The 13,354-nt window shown below is 34.1% G+C and overlaps 2 protein-coding genes across 3 annotated transcripts; both read right to left on the bottom strand.

Annotated features, from left to right (window-relative positions):
- Window positions 1-65: 65 nt before the first annotated feature.
- Window positions 66-7,623, bottom strand: LOC127795054 (sm-like protein LSM1B). 2 transcript variants are annotated; one of them, XM_052326484.1, is made up of 5 exons: window positions 6,997-7,623; window positions 3,073-3,141; window positions 2,864-2,979; window positions 2,715-2,777; window positions 66-649 (listed from the first exon to the last, which is right to left on the bottom strand). In XM_052326484.1, exons 1-5 carry the CDS (start codon window positions 7,055-7,057, stop codon window positions 428-430), a joined length of 531 nt encoding a protein of 176 aa, XP_052182444.1. In that variant the 5' UTR covers window positions 7,058-7,623; the 3' UTR covers window positions 66-427. The 2 variants fall into 2 exon arrangements, with proteins under 2 accessions (XP_052182444.1, XP_052182445.1); XM_052326485.1 differs by having other exon boundaries at window positions 66-591.
- Window positions 7,624-9,261: 1,638 nt separating this feature from the next.
- LOC127796073 (protein DEEPER ROOTING 1) lies at window positions 9,262-13,037 on the bottom strand. Its single transcript, XM_052328136.1, has 5 exons — window positions 11,796-13,037; window positions 11,609-11,681; window positions 10,082-10,617; window positions 9,777-9,942; window positions 9,262-9,649 (listed from the first exon to the last, which is right to left on the bottom strand). Exons 1-5 carry the CDS (start codon window positions 11,799-11,801, stop codon window positions 9,630-9,632), a joined length of 801 nt encoding a protein of 266 aa, XP_052184096.1. The 5' UTR covers window positions 11,802-13,037; the 3' UTR covers window positions 9,262-9,629.
- Window positions 13,038-13,354: the final 317 nt, after the last annotated feature.

The raw sequence follows: 13,354 nt of genomic DNA, 5'->3' as shown, positions 1-13,354 counted from the left end.
AACAACAAACAAACGGCTTCACTGAGTTAACCTACATTAGGAAGGAAGATAGAAATGAGGAAATAGTAGCGCAACACCTCAACAGAACACTTTTCTCAACATGCTAATAACAATGAACAAACTAATAGATTGAAAGGAAAATGCCAAACTCCACCCCACCAGTCTGCATTTTACCATCATCCATGGAGACACCAAAATCCACCCAAAACAGAAGGAAATACTAAACAATCTTGGACACAGCCACACATCTCATGCCCTATTATTCTCCAGGGCCGTTAGTTTGGAAGGTGAGGTGAAAGCTCTCAATAATTTTGAAACATAAAACAGATGAACAACCTGATAACTATTTGTGTAAATGTTACAGAGAGTCGACGCAGAGAGAGAGAGTAGCAAAGCAACAATTCAATCCGTCATTGGTTTGCCAGCATCAACCAACCGCAATAATATTTGTGGATGACTTGGCCTGAGCCTGATGAAAAACGCAGGACTGAATGTCAGAATCATGTACACAAACTAGTCCATATCGAGGAACTCCATCCGCTTCCTCATGGAACCTTTCAGATCCGTAGCCTCCCTTTCTGCTTTTTGTGCCTGTTGAAAGAACATTGCAATGTGGAATTGTACAAATGGCTGAACCGACCAATGATGTCTTCAGATCAATAAGGGGGAATGAAAACGAAAAGAAAAATCAGCACAGAAATTACACGGGAATTGGTGAAAGCGACTGGAAATACAAGTGCCACGCATTGGCATCCTAAATTCTCATTTTCAAATCAATTCCAGTCATGGTAAACTGCCACCTAATATGACATTACTTGAACATAAAATGCTTAATGACCCTTGCCTTCTTCCAGACATATTTAAAAACCTAGTAATTGATAAGGCTTCTTTCTTTTCTGTAGATCTTTATATTTATTAGTGCATACACTTTTTATAACAAAAATATACAAAAGTGGACCATATATATATATATCCAAAAACAAGATATATACAAAAGGGCACTCTAGATACCCATATAGCATGTATTCACTTAGGCAACCATATATATATATATCCAAAAACAAGATAAAAGACACCATATATATAAAAGAAACTACACGAACTGGAACCTGGTCTGTATTGCAAAAGTTTTTACAGAGGTTAAAGTCACATAAATCACTACTAAGTACTTGATCAAATAGCAAACTCAAAAGCCAACAGCATAGAATTGACAGGGGCCACTAACCACAGTATCCTAGGGTAGCAGAAAACAGAGACAGTTGGATTTCCCTGCTCAACAGGAGTATTGGCAAGAATATGAGCACTCTTCCTTAAAACATACTGTTTTCTACAAGGATAATGAGTTTTGCATAGAGAAAGTGCATTGAATCCATTTGGGCCGGGGGGGAGGCAGGGAAGGGGGAATCGCTCTCCTCAGCAAACGAATATCAGCATCCTTTCTGCAATCCTTGTTTATACTTTTGATCCCATTCTATTTCATACAGTTGGATCAGCATGCAACATGGTGGTCATGTAAAGGGACGAAAAATGTTACATCAATTTGTGTTTATATGTTTTTGATCAAGTATTACCGAAAACAATACTAAAAAAAGAAGAGAAAAGGAAAACCCAAGTAAAGAGAAGTTTTCACATCATGTTGGGTGAAATAGTGTATGATTGAACTACAGGGGATGCAATCTATGTTTATTGAATTTCATACCCCTTCTTGAACACACGCATACATTCAACAAAATATCTTAGGTGAGTCTCCATCTGTCCTTAAATGCATGTCTTGAAAAACAAAAGCTCAGGCCTGAAATTTTCAGATCCTAAACAGTCCCATCTGTATGCATAGTACCGCAGTGAGCATAAAGCCCAGTTAGGATATTATGAGAACTTCCAGAGAAGATTTTACTATCAGACAAGAAATTATCAGCTTCCAAACCCAAATCTAAAAAGTCATTAACATGCCTGTTCCACAAAAGGGGGTTGAACTGGGGGGCTAGAATCAGGATAAACCTAAATCCTAATCTTTGGCAACATTAGCATGAAATTTGCGTCTACACTTTGCAAGGCAGAAGCTTTGACCATTACACCAAGTAAGCCCCTCAAACTAATTACTTGTCTTTTGAAGATAAACCATAGTTGATAATTTTTCAAGTACTGGCCTCAAATAAATTTAGACATTGTTTCCAAAGATCAAACATCATTATTATCAACTGCCTCCTTTTCTCTACAAGATGAATAATTTTCACTTGAATAGCTCATAACCTTTGCTTAGACAAATATAAATACTTGCAGGTTTAGACACACAAGGAAACCATCATTGAAATGTTGTCTGGTAAACTAATTGACAAGTTGGCATAGGCAATACTAAAATTAAATACTAGTCAAGAAAAAGAAAATTATAGGTAGTAGAATCATGTCCTGAAAACTAATGTAATATTTCCATTTGATAAATCGTATCAATGTGATACTTCAGCTGGAAGCAAAACTGCTTAAACAAGTATTAATACAGAATAGTTGCAGTGTGAGCAAGTCAACAATTCAGTTTGAATAAAAAAACTACCCAAAATACTTAAACAAAATACTTATATACCAGCACAGAACAACAAATTGAAATAACACAAGCAACAAAGTTAGATTGCCCCTTGGTAACAGAATCCAGGTTCATTATTCATGGCATATGCACTCTTCGTAGAAACATTCTGAGAACACCAAAAAAAAAAATTTACCCTTCTTATCTCTTCTGCAGTAACACGAGTCATGTGTGGGGGAAGTTCTTCCTTCTCTGGGTCCTAAATGTTAGAAATAAAGTATAAGGTAGGTTAAAATGGTTCATTTCCACAAAAAGAGAAGGCAATGGATAAGAATTTACTCTTACCAGCTCACCGATCAAAACAACATTCTCCCCACGGATTACATACAAACCTAATCGAATGTCACAATAAAGATCACCTACAATAACTCGCTCACAGGCACCTTCAAGAACAGCATTTGCTGGAAAAAGCATATAAAGCCTTGTCAGTTAAGTGAACATTAGATGTATTGACAGGAGAAACATAAGTAAACAACATTTAATAAAAATTATACCAAATTGATCAAATGAACGAAGTATTCCCAAAAGTTTTCTACCATCTCTCAGCAATACAAGAAGCTTCTCTGTGGACAGAAAAAGAAAAATCAAAATTTGTATCAAACATAAATACCAAACAATTAAATAGGAGGAAGACAATCTGGTATCTCTAAAACTTCAGCACTAACCTGTATCCACGTCCATCCTAAACCATCCATATTTCAAAATTCACATAGACCATATATGTGGTCAAATGTTCAACTAAATACAGTGTTTGCAACTAAGAAATCTGATTGAACAATTTACAGATAAATCTCTTTTAATGCGGTAGAAATTTCTATATTTACAATAAAGCCACATGAACATCAAGGCTGAAGCCCTTAAATAGAAGGCTCAAAAACATGGAACTTGTCCTTCACCACAAAGGTGAACAAACTATGTGCTCTTTTTTGATTGGTGACAAAAACAAATATGCGGGCAATGAGAACTCTAAAGAAATGATTGGTGAGCTAGAATTCATGTAGCCAGTCCCATTAAGGCTTGATATGTGGTGAGAACTCAAGTGAACAACACAGATCGGAGTAAACCAGAAAATGAAGGAAACAATATGACAAAAGAAACATAACTTGAACAGGAGGGGAGAGGAGCAAATTATAGAGACAATGATAAGTAACTAATTCCTAACATTGTTGAAGCAATATGTAATAAAGCATCAAGGAATTTCAACATCCTAATACTCAAAACTTTAACAATGGATGGATGAATACATCTATTCAGTTTTTGTCAGCAATTATAAATTGCAAAACATTTAGTTATCCAGAAAATAATGCACAAAAGTATAGCTAGATATACATGGATGTTTGTCAAATCCTTTATTTAGAAAAAAAGATAGATATATAACTCTTTATAAGTGAATTTTTTGGCATTTGTTCTGATCTATAAAATCAGGATTTTCAGCGTTCAATTTGGGAGATCAAAGTTGATGACCAGTTTCAAAGAAAGGGAAACCAAAAGTCTTCAAATGGAAAACATAATCACACAGTCCTAGCTTCAACATAGATGCATCATTGAGAATTTTTGAAGAGGGGGGGAAAGTCCCAAATATATTATACTCTATCATTAAACTTATATCTGACTTAACTTTTTCAAGTGAAGCTTATGCCTTGCTCCCCAAGGTGTCACAAGTGAATCAAAACCATTTTGTTTCTTTTAGAGGATTCTTTATCAACTAAAAGAGAATAGAAAAGAAAAACTTTTTGCCAGCATTAATTACATTATACAATTAGATGAGAGACAACAACTAGAGGTAGACAACTTTACTTTAAATTTTTAGTCTTTTGGTAATTAAATTTCCTTTTTATCAAAAAGCACAATACAATGATGCGCAATACATCCACAAAGCATAAATAAGGACACAATCTTCAAGAAATTATTCTTTTAAGGGATCTAATTGTTTGTTTGTTTCCTTGGAAAGTCTCTCTTATCCAGCAGTAGAACAAAAGACCCATGTCTCAGATACTTTCCACTAGTATGACCATCTAAAGTAAGCATGTAAAACATAAAATCTGGATGTACCCAAGTAGATTCACTGTTCCTAGGCATGTAAATGAAAGTTAGGGGTGAGAATGTAAGTCTAAGCAATACCATATGGCACTTATTTATGGGTCTGTCTAGAAGCAAACTTCACAGTTTCTCAATAATGAAACTCATATTTGTTAGTGTTGGCTGCAGTTAATTGCAGATGTCCATTAAATAAACCTGTCAATTGAACATATTTTTCCATCTTGAAACTTCAACTTGCATCCTCCCTTTGAGAGCATCACAATTTAGCCGGCTAGTAACAACCAATACTTTTTCTTGGATGAATTATCTTGAAAATAAACAAACATGGGTCACTGAATTAATCTAGACTAAATCATCACCAAGAAATGCCTGTCTTGTCCTGTAGCCATTTTTTTATATCTATATGATATTTCTATTATTTGAGTATTATAGTTACAAAATAAGCACAAGAAAAAAAATCTGTGTTAAGTAGCCACTATGAGGGCAATTTTTTTTTTTTTTTCATATTTTAACATGAATTCCAGAAAAAAGCATATTTGTAGGGGCATAACCCTTCTAACAGAGCATTGTATCACCTGAGTACAATAAAAAATGCGTTGGAGCCATTACATTGGCACTAAAATGAATTCTAAATTGCAAGGGTTCAAGCATGTTCATAAACGAATTTTAGTAGAAAGTTAGCCCAAAACTAAAGGCACAGGATTGGATCATGGAATATTATAATTTTAACAGAAGATGGGTTAGCAATAAGGCTAAAAAGTTTGATGAGTCAATATACAAACTTAGATCCTTAGATAAGAACCAAGAGAAATATAGTGGGCATTAATATTAATAGAACTTTAAAAGATAATGTAGTAGATGTAAAAAGCTCAGAAGCTAGGATTATTGCAGTTAAAGTTGTTAAAGGAGAAGAGAATTTAAATGTTGTTAGTGTGTATACACCACAAGTTAAATTGATAGAAGAGATAAAAGCATAATTTGCAAGCGATTTAAAGGGGATACTGTAGTAAGGAATACCAAAAAAGGAAAAGATCATTATAAGAGATGACCTGAGAGACCATGTGGACAGAAAAGGGAATATGTATAGAGATGTGTGTTGCAGTTATAACTCTGGATAAAGAAATAATGAGGAAAAATTATTCTAAAGAAGGCCATGACATATCATCTTATCATAGTTAATGCAAAATTATAAAGGAGCTGGACAAACATTTGGTCATGTATAAAAATGGCTTATTGAGTACCCAAATAGAAAATTTCTTATGAGGCCAAAATATTGCTTGTGTTGCAACAATTTGTAAAATCATACTCAGGGAGTGTCTGACCACTTCCCATATATTTATGCTTCTCAACATCCATATCCAAAAAAGGCGGATAAATAAGGATAAGAAGCAAAGACCCAAGAATCAAATGACATTGCTTAAAAGGAAAATAATAAGTTATTTTCAAGGAAGAAATGTGCAATGAAAGAGATGAGGTTGTAAAAGGTAAATGCTAATCTGATGCAAAGCGAAATAACTATTGTTATTCAAAAAACAACAAAGACTAATCTAGGAAAGTTGAAAGAGAAAAGCTGCAAATCAAAAAGAACCATAATCATAGAATACAAGATAAAAAAAAAATTAAGACAAAGGCAGCTTCTATAAGACTTCGCATACATGCCCTACAGGAGCAGCAACAACAACAACCACAAGACTTAATCCCACTAGGTGGGGTCAACTGCATAAATTCTAGACCTAGAATTGCATGCATTAAATATATTGTGGTGAGAAATAAAGATTGATTTATTCCATAAAATGCCCGTTTAAATATCTTAAATCAATTATCAAAAAAGAATGAAGAGACTATTGAGGATTATATTCAAAGAATCATAATACATTGGTTAAGAAAGATAACTTCTTCTCATATTTTATGTAATTGTAAACTTGGTGTGAGACGTTTAGGTATGATATGAATTATAAGAGCCTTACAAAAGATAAGGCCATAATATGCCTAAATTATTTTTAAGATGATTTAAACATGCAAGATATAAGATTAATAGGCACACATGTAAGGATAGTGAATGGAATAAAAGTTTGTAACAAAAGAGGTAAGAGTAGGACCAAAAGAACAGCAAGAAATTTCTTAAACGTGACATGACATGGGGTATAGTTGTTGCCTTAGAAAAGATGTAGTGATGTATAGAGATGACAATAGGCAAACTAAAATTCATGTAGCTAATCCCACTAGCGAGAGTAGGGCTTCATCGTATTTACATTTTTTTCCAGACAACATGAACAAGCAAACAAATTTTTCACATGTATGAACACAAGTCAAGACAGCCAAAAACAACGAACATGAGCAAAATAAATGAACGATAAGACGAGGCTTTACAAACTTACTGTCTAGATAGTTTGCGAGAGAAGTTGACAGATAGACATCTTCTGGCCCCGCCCAAGACATTGAACCCAAAGTTTTTCGGTATCTGAAAATTTACCGAAAAATCTTCCACAATTGAAACAAATGGCATTGGCAGCTCAGATTCTTTCTGATGCTTCACCAACCCAATGAAACAAAGAAATATGGAAAAACTATTAGGCCCTAATTGAAGACTAAAGTTTAATAACACAGTCCTCCAGATCTAACAAAGGGGGCAAAATACTAACTTTGACGAATCCCGAAACCCTAAAAGCCCCAGAGACTCAATTTTCCGCCTCTGGGTTCTAATAGTTTCCGGGAAAAAAAGGAGAATAAAAACACACTCCGATCCAATCCTACTGGGATAATTCCAAGAGGAAACGGGGTAAGAAATTTCTCACCGAAAAAAAAAAAAAAAAAAAAGCGGCTTGGAAAGAAAATACGATGGAAAGAGCGAGAAAATCAGGGAAGCTTGTTCAGGAAAGGGGGATTGAGACAGGATTATCAACTAGGGTTTGAAAAAGGCTTCGCCATGAGCTATCGCCTCTCCGAAGAAAGTTATCGTCGCTATCTCCCCCATCAACCCACTGTCACCATGGACTTTGCTTTTCTCTCTGCATAAAAATAAAAAAACAAAAAAATAGAGTTTTTTTTTTTTTTTTTTTGTGTCAATGAGAACGGCAATTATTATTTTTTATTAGATAAATTTATTAAACGCGTGTCACGTTAACATGTTTGTCAAGTGAGTATACAAATATTTAAAATAATGTGATATCAGGATAATATCAAATTAATATTATGTTGTCATTTTTAGAGATAAAGATTTGGTCGGTTTAATTATCAAATTTATCGAAATGTTAAAATTAAATAAACTAAATTTGTGTAAAAAAATAACTAAATTGGCCGAACACTTGTGAAAATCAAATTGACCAAAAAAATTAAAAAGACCAAAAAAACTAAAAAAATTACACTAATAAGTTTTTAATTATTTAAGTAAAATTTCTCAATAACTTAAGTAAATAATAAAGTTATGCGAGTAATCTTAGATATTACTCGACTAACAAAAATAATTAATTGATTATTTTTAGGAACAGAGAAAAATTGAAAAATTTTATATTTATTACTTGACCATCATTGAGATTATACGCGTGTAATTCAATTATTACTTGACAAATAAATAATATTGGCAAGTAATCTTCAAAGAGTGAGTTGATTTTTCAACTCTTATTATTCGAGTAATAAGCAATATTAATTGAATAATTCATGAAATTACGTGAGTAATTACTACATAGTACTCGATTAACATGCAACATTAATCGAGTAATCGTTTTACTAATAAATTATTTAATTATTTTAATTTTTTTAATACTAAAATTGAGTAGAACCAAAATAACTGAAATTATTAAATTTGAACCGAACCGAACCAACAATTTCGATTAAACCCAAATTTTCAAATAATATGCAATTGTTACATTTTATTTTATATTATATTCAAATTATTATACATTCATCATTCTTTAATAAAATAATTTTAATATTAAAAATAAAATAAAATAAAAAATAATAATTAACAATATCTTTTAATTTTATTTATGAGTGGAAGCGCTTCGCTTAGGTAGTGATGAACTGTATGCTGACACATGACGACACTTGGTTTGACGACAATGAAAAAGTCAAATAAAGCGACCGTCTTAATGAGATTTGATTATAATTATGTACGCTTTAATAAATTGACTAATTATTAATTAAGTCCAAGTTTCAATGTCAAATTCATTTGGTGTTAATTTTGGAGGAAAAGAATATTATCTAAACACTTAAAATAGACATTTTGAGTGATATTTTATATATTTATATTAATAAAATATATTAAATTTAAGTATAGAAATAATATTTAAAAAATTAATTATTAATTGCATGTTTTAAAATATTATATTGATTAAAGAAAGCTTGAGGGTTAGAGACACTTTAGATGTGGAAAAATACAAGAGATGTTAGGAAAGTCTATCTATATATAGCATTGGCAGTGAATACCTTTAGAGAGCGGTATAGGCTATATCACATTAATTGGGTAGAAGAATCACATGTGATAAATAAGTGGTTCTTTTTCATTCAATAATAATTGTCTAAAAGTGATAATTTTGTCATTCTCGATTTTTTTAGGTATGATAATTTGTGTCCAAAATTAATGTTCTCTCCGTGTTTATAAATTTGTTTTAACATTCAATAAAAAGAAACATGGCATTGCACAGCACAGGGGAGGAGTATATAATTTAATCCCTCATCAAAATATATGTAACATTTGCAACATGTGTTGTACCAAAATCACAGGTACAACCATGAAAAAAGGGGAGGGTGGGGGGCAGGGGAACACTGTCCTCAAATGGAAGAAAGAGGCTGCTTCAGTAGTCACAATGTGGTCATCACTTGATGAGCCATCTGTCCTGATTCAGATAGAGATGGGGCTTATTGGTGGGTGGATTCCATTTTTCTTGGAAACTTGCAACTTTGGCCAAGATCCCAACAATATCTGGGACTTTCAATACCTCTCTCTCTTATTGCTCAAAAAAGGGTGGGGGTTACTTGCAGAGCCAATACTAAGAGGAAGCCATATATATGCCTAGATCTCTAGAACAATATCTGCAAAATCAAAGATTAAGATCCATTAACCCTATAGTGCTGCTGCATATATAGATGAATTGATTGTTTGTTTTAGTTTCAATTGAGGGTGCATGTAGTGAAGCAGATCTCAAGAAAATGAACTTACATTCAGAATCTGTCTTGACCCATTTACATCCATCCTTTGCCCCGTCTTTGGGTTCCTCTTCTTTGCTTTTATCTGTAGCTTGTTTGCCCTTCAAGTTTTTCTTCATTGATGATGCTCGAGAAGCGTTTTGTGGGTTTATCTTCTTTGAAAGCATGGTCCTTAAGAGCTGCAGCAGGCCATAACCAAGTCGAAACCCATGTCAATGCTTAATCGAAAACCAAAAATGCCAATGACCATCAACACATTTACAAAAGAAAAGGAATACTCTTAACAAAGGTTTTGTAGAAATAGGTGAAGATCGATACCTTTTCCATTCTTGATTCTTGAAGTGTATCTTTTAGACTGCGAGCAGGTGCAAATCCAGTTGAGCAAACGAACATTTTCTTAAGGAGGAAAGAAATGGACTTCTTCCCAATAGCTTTTTTATTCTTCTCCATGCAAACATCTTTGCATCTGTCAATAATTACTCTAATTGTCCGATCAATATCTTCTTCTTCATCATGATCACTGCAAACTGTAGTAGAAATCCTACGATCAACCTCCAAGCTTGATGGGCAGTTGAGGAATCTATCCAATGGGAGGTCAGCATTTTGATCTCCTTCAGCTTTAGAAACAGCCGGTTTTCGTCGCAAGAGCTTGGTCAACTCTTTTTGTAGCTGTCCAACTTCTTCAGGTGTGAAATCTGACAAATCATCGTCAGATGAAGAGGGGTTATCTTGATGAAGGTTTTCATGACTTTGAGGATTGTCTTTGAGACCATGGTTTCCAAAAGTTCCAATTGCTAGCAGTCCATGAGGCCAGTCGCTGAATTCTTCTTTCAGAGGTTCTTGCTTTGTAGGATCTGTAAAATGGATTGATAAATTAACAAAAGCAAAAGGAAATCTACACATCAACTTAACTTTCAAATATTTCTCAAATCAAAAGGAATAAATAAGTTCAAATCTTATCAAATCATGCATATAGTACTAGCTAGTGTAAATCTAGATGCTTGCAACAAATTAACTCTGCTGACTGAGATGTCATCATTAATTTCTGGAACTTGCTTCTAAGGTAAGTTTTTGTCGATAATTTAAGCAGTAATACCAGGCATCTTGTTTCATTCATTCATTCATTATACATGTTAGTTTTTTTTATTAGAAAAAAGACAAAGTTGTCACCTGAAACACTTTGCCCTGCAGACAAAGTCCAACACCCTCACAAATCCCCATCTTTGCTTTCCAAATTTTGAGCCCCTGGCTTACTTGCCTACTTTGAAGGGGGATGTCTCTGCAACCCTCCAACAGCCCCACAAGCAAATCTAATGTATCTCTCATATTGTCTCACTGAATTTTTATACAGAAAATATCATTAGAAGCAATGATCTGATGATGATAATTTGACAATTATAAGTCACTTCTTTGCTTGAGATGAACAGATGTACGTTAAGATACCGTGTTAGTTTAGTTCTATTTTGAGAAAGGGAGGGAAAAAAGAAGTTGGAAAAAACTAGAACAAAGTTTAAAAATGTTCAACTTTAGGGTGTAAAAGGTGATCATAGATGCAGTGCAGATACAAAGCATATGATTAAATCAGATCCAAGGAAGACTAAGCTTTGATTAGCACATAGATCAAATTGGACAGACACTCAAACTAACAAGTCTTTGTGATCTCAGTTCCTAACATCGAGTTTGAATCAAATTTCAGATCATTGATGTTGCGATGATCTTGTTATTGTCATATCTAAATTCTCTATAATATTTTGGTTAAAAATGATCAAACAAGGCTAGCTTGCCAATCATCTTTATGGTTTAATAAACCATGCAGTGTTCAAACACAAAGGAACATGTCTTTACGTTTGCTAGAAACTGAAGATGTCTTCCTGATCCCTTGTCCGCCATTAAACTTGTTTTGCATCCAATTGAAGAACTGCAAAATGAAATCAAATTCAATCATAAACAAAGTTAAAAACAGTACCCCATAACATGCTGCAGTAGCGATTATTATATCATCAAACAAGAGAGCTATAGATGTGTCTCTCACCTTCATTTGCAGAGATGGAATCTAAGAGCTTCAGGAGTAATACTGAGGAGGGAAAGTTGGCGGCGGAAAGCTTTGATGGGGGAGTTGGAAAAGTAATATTAAGGGGTCGATTTGAGAAGCTAGCAGATCCTAGAAGCCAATGAGAGTGGAGCTCTGGAAGTAATAAATAAAGAAAGGGCAAGGGAGGACAACCAAGGCCAAGCTGAGCAGACTTCCTATTGGTTCAAGTTCCTAAAACACCAGTACCAGCCCTTTAATTTGACAATCTAACTCTCCTTGCCCACTTAGCGTTTCCACTGCAAGTGCATCCAACCTACCAAATTCTCCTCCTCTCTCTATCTTAAAACCTTACACAGCACAATTAGCACACACACACACACACACACATATATATTAGTTGCTATTTCCACAACCCCCAATACCATCAAATTATATAAAGACATTCTCTTTTGCAGTAGTCTGCGATAAACAAGTGCATTGGGAGAGGATTTTGCGGGTACTTAGGTGACAAATGTTGAAGTAGTACTCGTGGCACTGGTTTTGTCCATGTGATCATGGAAAAGATGCAAATCCTGAGGCAACTTTTAAGTACACAAGTTGAAATCAATCCCAAAAAACATTTGTTGCCTTCCAATGGCATGGCAGCCTCACACCAGTTTGGACTTAATTTTCAGTCTAAACCTACGTGGGTAATTCAATTTCCATCCGTTAGCGTATATATATATATATATATATATATATGCATGGGTAGTTGTTCACTTGACAAAGGCATGCTTGCTTCAACAGTTAAACTTGTACCAGACACAATTTTTATATAAAAACTTCAAAACTCATAAACAAATTGAAAATGATCTAAAGTTTTGTTCTTTCTGTGATGAGCTAGTTGGTATGATTTGATCTTCAATTGCCCAAGCTCCGTATAACAAGTTTCCTGGAAACTTTCATCTTCTAACTATTCGTCTCCTACTTTTTGACCAGCAACCAATCATAGGATCAATAAAATCTAGTTGAAAAGAAGCCAAACCCGTGAACTATAAGTGGTACTACTAGGTGTATATATGTTTAGGTGCACGAGACTTGAATTCTGTTCGCAGAAAAGACCACTATATAATCTCTTGCCATCGGGTTAATCCTTAGGGTTCATCAGTTTAAATTTATTAGTTTAATCCTAACCCATTCCTGCATTTTAATATTTCAATTCATCTCTCCTACAAGTCGTGTCACCCAATTATAAACACAGGTGAGATGGTCCTCAAGAAACAAGCATTATTGTCCAAAGCTGGCGAGAGATTATTGCCAAAGCCCATCTCTGTAATCAACTGCTGGGAATTGATTAAAACACTTCGTGCTTCATCATGTTTCTGCAAACAAAGAACTGCCAACACCATACGTGTCTCAACAGGGGACAAGAAAGAAGTTTTAGGGCGTAAACACTGCATAAATAAATTTTTTTGATGAAGAATAACTAACCAACATAAAAATTAAGCAAATATATAAATAAATGTAGACATCTATATTTTTCCATCAACATTCTCCCCCCCCCCCCCCCCCAACACACA

Source organism: Diospyros lotus, chromosome 2, assembly GCF_014633365.1.
Source record: "Diospyros lotus cultivar Yz01 chromosome 2, ASM1463336v1, whole genome shotgun sequence".
Lineage (NCBI taxonomy): Eukaryota > Viridiplantae > Streptophyta > Magnoliopsida > Ericales > Ebenaceae > Diospyros > Diospyros lotus.
The sequence above is the reverse complement of the archived record's forward strand: the minus strand, read 5'-3'. Positions and strand labels throughout refer to the sequence as shown.

Coding starts and splice junctions, on each gene's coding strand:
- LOC127795054 (XM_052326484.1), bottom strand. CDS start 7,057: ATGTCTTGGGCGGGGCCAGAAGATGTCTATCTGTCAACTTCTCTCGCA. Junction 3,142..6,996: donor TCTCGCAAACTATCTAGACA/GTAAGTTTGTAA, acceptor TTCTGTCCACAG/AGAAGCTTCTTGTATTGCTG. Junction 2,980..3,072: donor TCGTTCATTTGATCAATTTG/GTATAATTTTTA, acceptor TGCTTTTTCCAG/CAAATGCTGTTCTTGAAGGT.
- LOC127796073 (XM_052328136.1), bottom strand. Junction 10,618..11,608: donor ATCTTCAGTTTCTAGCAAAC/GTAAAGACATGT, acceptor TCCATTTTACAG/ATCCTACAAAGCAAGAACCT. Junction 9,943..10,081: donor AAGAATCAAGAATGGAAAAG/GTATCGATCTTC, acceptor GGCCTGCTGCAG/CTCTTAAGGACCATGCTTTC.